We start from the raw sequence: 7,052 nt of genomic DNA, 5'->3' as shown, positions 1-7,052 counted from the left end.
CCAAAATATCCCTTGCTGCAAGCAATTAATGAGAGGTATATACAATTAATAAGGGGTCTGGACTATCGAGAATAGGCTTTATTCCCCTTTAGTCACACTTAAGGAAATAGAGACTAAAAGAGTTTACTCCTTCATTTTGTCTCTTTGTTTAGGAGTTTAGTCTTTAAAAGAGACTAAAAGGAATGGACTAAAGTTTAGTGTCACATTTAAACATTCAATGTGACGTAAGGGGTATTTAGTTTTTAGGGACTAAATTTTAATTCCTCTATGGACTAAATCTCTCTTTTAGGGGTGTTTGATTTCTAGGGACTAATTTTTAGTCCATCTATTTTATTCACATTTTAGTTTCTAAATTGTCAAATTTAAAAATAAAACTCTATTTTAGTTTTCATATTTAACAATTTAGTGACTAAAATAAAATAAAATGCAGGGTCTAATTTTTAGTCTTTAGAAACAAAACACTTCCTTAATCTACGTGTTTAGTAATTTAGAGACTAAATTAGAGACTAAAGATTAGAACTTAGAAACAAACACACACTCGTAATCGTGATGATCCAGTACGAGTATCATTTTCGTTTCAGAAGACATGTCCAGCAGACCAACCCCCACTTGCCTTGCGCCTGCGGCGTCACATCACATGACATCCGGCCACCTCTCGTCCAGGTCCAATCCGAGCGCACGCTCGCACGACGGCGCAGCGTCTCCCGGCTCCCGCGATCCAGCTGGTCCCCACCCGTCGCCCGCGGGTTGGCCAAAAGCGGGAGAGCACCGGCAATAAAATACGCTCGGGAAGCTGAACGGGGGATGGGCGGACGCTTCCAGAACTCTCGCCCGCGCCTTCGCGAACGTTCGCCGCCACGTCACCTTACCCGCTCCCGGATTAAACAACGCCCCCAAACGAAGGCGTCGCGGCCATCCCTTCCATTCCAGAACCGTCTGGAATGTTCGGCGCCGACGCCGGGTGCCCGACGTACCGTGGGGGCCTCGCGCCGGGCCGTATAAAGTCGTCGTCGTGGCGGCCCGCGTGTACTTGCCTACTGGTAAAGGTCCCGACGACGCGGTATCGCCGTATACCCGCCTCAAGTACAAAGGGAAAGCTGCGACTCGCTCGGAAGTGGGGTACTGTACTTCCCGCTCGCTCGCTCTCTGCTCTGGTCCTTCACGCTCTGTACGTTCATGCAGTGTTGCTCTCACTCGCTTTCTTCTTCCTCCCCTCGTCTGCCCCTCCTCTGCTCTGTGCCAAGTTCTGCTTCTCGCCGGGGCAGTTTCAGTACTCATTTCTTTCCTTTTCTTTCCAATTTGCAGAACCTTCAGTTGAGGTTCTCTAATCGGGCCCGCTAAAGTCGAGAGACAGGTTTTCGCGAACATTTGCATCTAGCCATCTCTACTCAACTGAATTCTTGTGCTCTTGTGGCATTCACAAAGTCCATTTTCAGACTGAGCTAGTTCAGCTGTCATTTTTTTTTCAGCCAAAGGTCGCGTTCTTTTGGACCTGCTCTTGATTCGTTCGTTCGTTCGTTTGGATTGATTGATTGATTGATTCCTTTCGACTTCCCTTCACCACCCCCCTGCTCCGTCAAGCGTGCCTCTGTTCTTCTGCCATTGCTGGATCGCGTTTGTCTGTTTGTTGGGTTGCTGGCGCTGCGGCCATGGATCCCTTCCACGGCATTGTGAAGGAGGAGTTCGACTTGGACTTCGACTTCACCTGCGCGTCTGCGGCGGCGGCGGCGGCGGCCTCGTGGGCCGTCGCCTTGCCGGAGATGCCCCGGCCGATGGAAGGACTCGGCGAGGTGGGACCCACTCCGTTCCTGACCAAGACATACGACGTCGTGGACGACCCCAACACCGACACCATCGTCTCTTGGGGGTTCGCCGGAACCAGCTTCGTCGTCTGGGACGCCAACGCCTTCGCCTTGGTGATCCTCCCACGCTACTTCAAGCACAGCAACTTCTCCAGCTTCGTCCGCCAGCTCAACACCTACGTGAGTCAAGTTCACTCCCTGTTCTTGGCTTTCAATTCCGTTGTTCATGCTTGAGTTGTTGAGCCGTGGATGGCGGTCGATCGCCGGCATGTGACGCAGGACTCGTTCGTTGCAGGGGTTCAGGAAGGTTGACCCGGACAGGTGGGAGTTCGCGAACGAGGGGTTCCAGCGTGGCCAGAGGGAGCTCCTCAGGACGATCAAGCGCCGGCGCCCGCCGTCGAGCCCGTCGGCGCAGCAGGGGCAGGCGCCGTCGGCCTGCCTGGAGGTGGGGCAGTTCGGGCTCGACGGCGAGGTGCACCGGCTGCAGCGCGACAGGGGGATCCTGCTCGCGGAGGTGGTGAAGCTGCGGCAGGAGCAGCAGGCGACGCGCGCGCAGATGCAGGCCATGGAGAAGCGCATCACCACGGCGGAGCAGAAGCAGCAGCAGATGACGGTGTTCCTCGCGCGTGCCATGAAGAACCCGAGCTTCATCCGGATGCTGGTCGACCGGGAGGGCCTTGGCGGCTGCCGCAGGGAGCTCGAGGACGCGCTCTCCAGAAAGCGCCGCCGCCCCATCGAGTACCTCCCGCGCGACGGCGAGAGAAGCGGCACTGCCACGGAGTCGGCGGTGAGCGACTACATTTCCGGACTTCCGGTCGGCGTCAACGGCGTGGCGGAGGCGGACGACGACGAGAGACGGTGGGAGAGAAGGGGCGGCGGCGGCGGCGGCGAGGACACGGAGAGCTTCTGGGCGAAGTTGCTCAACCTCGGCCTGGAGGAGAAGCACAGGGAGGGCAGATGCGATGGCGAGGAGGGGAACGGAGCTGACGTGGACAACGACGTGGACGACGACGTGGATGTGCTGGTGCAGAGCATCTACCACTTGAACCCGAACCCGGGTAGCCCCGGTGGCAAGTGAAAGTTCCAGAACGTTCCACATTCCAGAACCCACTATGGTCTATGGAAGTGGAAGCTCCCAGTGGGCATCGCAATTAGTCGTAGGCGATAGTTTTTTATCCGGCGCCTGACTTCTTGTCGCGGGGCTATGCAAGTTGCAAAAGTGCTTGCGTTTGGCCGGTTGCCAAGGAATGTTCGGGATGCTCGTCGAACTACGAAGCTTCTAGAAGATGGAGCAGCGAGGCTGCAGCCTACTCGTATATTACTATCAGGGAGCAGGCGAGCAGCAAGGCTGCAGCCTACTCGTATATTTACTATCAATGGCGCGGGCTTCTTCGCTGCGGTTTAGTCCGACTACGGGGTTTACAGCTACGGCTACAATCAGGATGAAACAAAGGCACTTCTCAAATGTGTACCTGACGTGTCATTCTTATTCTTCTGGGCGGAGCAGGTAGACAAAAAAACAGTTGTAGCTTTGTCTTTTCCTGAAAACCAACTTTTTTGGTAAAGCTAAAATCATTTCAAGTTTGAAAAATATGGCTTATCGGTGATGGTGCCTGCGGGGCTCGACATTTTGAGCTTTAGGTAGGTGTAGTTGGTGATGTCCATGAACTTCACGTAACATGGTCGCCCAAGAATGGTGTGATAAGTCCCATAAATCTAACCACTTCGAAGGTCGAAGGTGAGGGTCTCAGTCCTCAAGTTGGTCGGCGTCTCGAATGTGATCGAGAGGTTGATTCGCTAGAGCGAGGTCGTCCGGGACGACCCCGTGGAAGGGTCCTCATCCTCCTGTCGGACGAAGGTGGTCCCGGTCTAAGCCCATGGCGTCGAGCGTAACAGAGTAGAGGATGTTTGTAACACCCAAATTTTGGGTATAAAATTTCTTTCTAATTATCATCCAAAATCATGTGTTATTCTTCCTTTTCTCATTCTAGGCTTTCCCTCTCTCTAAATTCTCTCTCTTTTTCCTTTTAATTAGAAATAGCTTAAACTAGTGGAGGTTAATTATTTAGTTTTACCGAAATGTTATGGGTCATGACATGTTGCATCATGCTGAACTTAAAATATTCTTTGAAGTGTTGCACATGTTTGAATTTATTTGAATTTGAAACCTAGTTTGAATTTGGATTTGAAAACCCTATAGAAAAGAAAAGGAAAAGGAATTAGAAAATCCAGAGAAAAAGAAAAAGAGAAAGCAGCCCAGCCGGCCCTCTAAGCCCAGCCAGGCCGTGCGCCCGCGTCGCCTGACAGGCGGACCCCGCCTGTCAGCGGCAGTTCTCCCTCGTGCGTGCCCCCCTCTCTCGCTCGCTGCCCAGTGGGACCGATCTGTCGGCGCTCGTTTTTCTCAACCGCGCGCGCTCTCTCTCTGTTTCGCGGGCGCGGTTCGCCAGTGCCGAGCCGTTGCCCCACGCGTCCCCTTTTCTCTCCCTGCGTCGTGGGCCAGCCCTGTCAGTTCCGCCTTCTTCGCGCTCGCCGTGGACTGGCGCGTGCGCACTCGCGCACGTCGTCGGGTTTCTTGGCCACGACGCCCGCCCACGCGCCCAGCTCCCTTTTTAGAGCCCCGCCAGTGCCCCGTGCACACCCCTCACCTCATTTCGCGCAGCTTCACCCTCTCTCGCGCTCTGCCCTCGCCGCCAGCCGCCGCCGGAGACCCGCGCCCGCGTCCCCGGCCATCCAGCTCGACGGAGACCGCCCCAAGCCTCCCCAAGCTCCGCCCCGAAGTGAGACACCCGTCCCCGTGCCCAATTTCCCTTATTGCGCCCTGTGTTCGTCCAATTTCGCCTTCACCGGTGCTCGGCCGCGGCGGTCCACCGTGCTCGCGCGGTGGCCGTCTGATTTAGCCCGGTCTAGTTCATCGGAGTAGTTCCTTGTGTCACCCCTGCCTCTGCTGAAGTTAGCCAAGGCCTTAGCGTGACTTAAGTCCCCTCCCCGTGGCCGGAATCGCTCACCAGAGTTTCTCCGACCCGCCCGAAGCCTTCTCATCGCTGTTCTCCCCTCTCTACCCGTGGATTCATGGTCTCTTCCCCGCCATTGAGTTCGCCGTGGCGCCCTCTTCCCCTCTACCCAACTCCGGCGACCCCGGAGCCACCCTAGCTTGCGCCAGCCTCAACTCCGGCGACCTCACCACCGCGGAGAGGAGCAGCGCCGCCCGCAGCCGTCTGTTTCCCCGGTCTGATCCCCCCCCGTACGATCTTGATCGCACGACTCGGACCGAGGATACCGCTTTGCGCACGCATGCCTGACGCCCTGGCTCGTCTGTCAGCGTCACCCGCAGCCGCTCATCCTTCTCGGTCTGATTTCCCCCGTCCGATCTTGATCGAACAGCTCGGACCCCCTCGGACCCCCCCTCCGTCCGATCTTGATCGAACGGCTCGGACCTCCTCGGACCCCTGTAGCCATCCGTTTCCTATCTGGAGCTGGGCCCGCTCGGTCAGCGCGTTTTCTCCCCCTCTGTCGCTGACACTCCCTGTCCCGCTTGTCAGCGCTCGCTCGCCCGCGCGCGCGTGCCCTCGGCCGCAGATCTAATCTCGGTCGTCGGTTTCTGATCCAACAGTTAGATTCACCCAATACCCCTTTTGTGTGGCTGTTTTGCTTAAGAAACCCCCTGGTTTTAGGAAATCAACATGTCGTCCTCTGTTTTAGCGCATAGGTCCTTGGTTTGTTTTAATTAGACACCTGGACTTTCATTTAATCACAGATTTAGCCCTAATTTCATATTTCAAACCACAAAACTTGTTTATTTCATATCTTTTTCATATGAACTCCAAATTTTGTGATCCAAATTGCAAAATGTTCATAGAATTATTCTCTGTCTGAATAAAATGGTTTCATATACTGTCTGCACATTCTAATTTCAATGATTAAATATGAACTAATGTAGGCCTAGTTTTATTTATTTAATAAAATAAATAAAAGGAGAACCTTAGAAGTTTAAACTTGTTTAAGCTTGTGAGATTAATAATATGTATTACATAAGTTCATCCCTGTCCTGAATTTTAGGTCACCATAAAATAAATTGATCTACAATTATGTAATTGTAAATAACACTTAGGGAAATAATAATCTATTTTCAAATAAAGTTAATGTATGCCATAGTTTATGTTATACATTGAAATCCAGTATCCTTTATGTAGTATTAAGTCTTTTTAGTATGTGTTCCAATGTTTGTACATGTTTGGTGTGATGTTCATTTGTACTTTTCAAATGTATTGAATCCATGCTCGCTTTATTTAGACAACGAGCAGTTCGAGGTTCCTGAGTGTGTTGTTGGAGACCTCCCTGAGCAACAACCTGGTGAAGGCAAGTGTCCTCAGACCTATCATGTCCTACTTTACTTTATAATTCACTGTCCTGTATTACTTTATTGAAACCTAAGGATTGACTAGTCTGTATTTCCCTTACCCTTGTTTACCTTTTTGGGTTAATCATGGTTAACTTATGCTATTGCTTAAACTTAATCAATGAACACGATGTGATCTTTTATGATACGATGATGTTATCCCAATGGGTCCTTGTGATTACTTTAGGGGGCTGAGGCTCTTTCCTGAGTACCTCTCTGTAAGGACCTGTTTGGGGAGTGACAACCCGGGATAACAGTGCAACCATGAGGGTGGAATGGGACGCCCTTAGCTGATTAATTAGAGGAACCAGAGGAGTAGTTGGCTTCGCCGTAGGACCGTCAATGGGGTCCGGGCACAGTACTTTGATTTGGTTTTTGTTAGTCACCCTTCCTTTGGGGAGATGTACTGTATTTATCAAACTGGAGAAACCTAACGGGCGGCTATGACCTCTGGGAAATCTTTGTAAAGGCTACGTAGTGAGACCCTGCTAGGTCACCTTGGCAGTGATCAATGGGGAGGCTAGAACCCCGGGCAGAATGGGAATCACGGCTTGTGGGTAAAGTGTGCAACCTCTGCAGAGTGTTAGAAACTGGTATATCAGCCGTGCTCACGGTTATGAGCAACCTTGGGATCCTCTTCAATTAGAAGAACAATGGTTACTTTTATGATGATGATTAATAATGGTGATTATAATCCTGATCTCTGGCATTTCCTCTTGGAGGGAGTGCCTCTGGGTAAAAACTGGGTTATTACTAAAACTTGGCCCCACTTATAGTAATAAAACTTGACCAATTAAAAGCAACTGCTTAACCTTAACTCCACATACAGCTAGTCCATTTTAGCCAAACGAGAC

At 51.8% G+C, this 7,052-nt stretch overlaps 1 protein-coding gene across 2 annotated transcripts; it reads left to right on the top strand.

Annotated features, from left to right (window-relative positions):
- The first annotated feature begins 896 nt into the window (after window positions 1–896).
- Window positions 897–3,377, top strand: LOC109621226 (Heat stress transcription factor A-6b). Of its 2 annotated transcripts, none has more exons than XM_020540201.3 (3): window positions 897–1,119; window positions 1,306–1,982; window positions 2,098–3,377. In XM_020540201.3, the coding sequence occupies exons 2-3, from the start codon at window positions 1,650–1,652 to the stop codon at window positions 2,878–2,880; spliced, it is 1,116 nt and encodes a 371-aa protein (XP_020395790.1). In that variant the 5' UTR covers window positions 897–1,119; window positions 1,306–1,649; the 3' UTR covers window positions 2,881–3,377. The 2 variants fall into 2 exon arrangements, with proteins under 2 accessions (XP_020395790.1, NP_001335364.1); NM_001348435.1 differs by having other exon boundaries at window positions 1,054–1,168; window positions 2,098–3,271.
- The last annotated feature ends 3,675 nt before the right edge of the window (window positions 3,378–7,052 follow it).

The sequence above is a fragment of the Zea mays genome, chromosome 1 (genome assembly GCF_902167145.1).
Source record: "Zea mays cultivar B73 chromosome 1, Zm-B73-REFERENCE-NAM-5.0, whole genome shotgun sequence".
Taxonomy (NCBI): domain Eukaryota; kingdom Viridiplantae; phylum Streptophyta; class Magnoliopsida; order Poales; family Poaceae; genus Zea; species Zea mays.
Note: the sequence above shows the minus strand (reverse complement) of the source record. Positions and strands in the feature narration are given on the sequence as shown.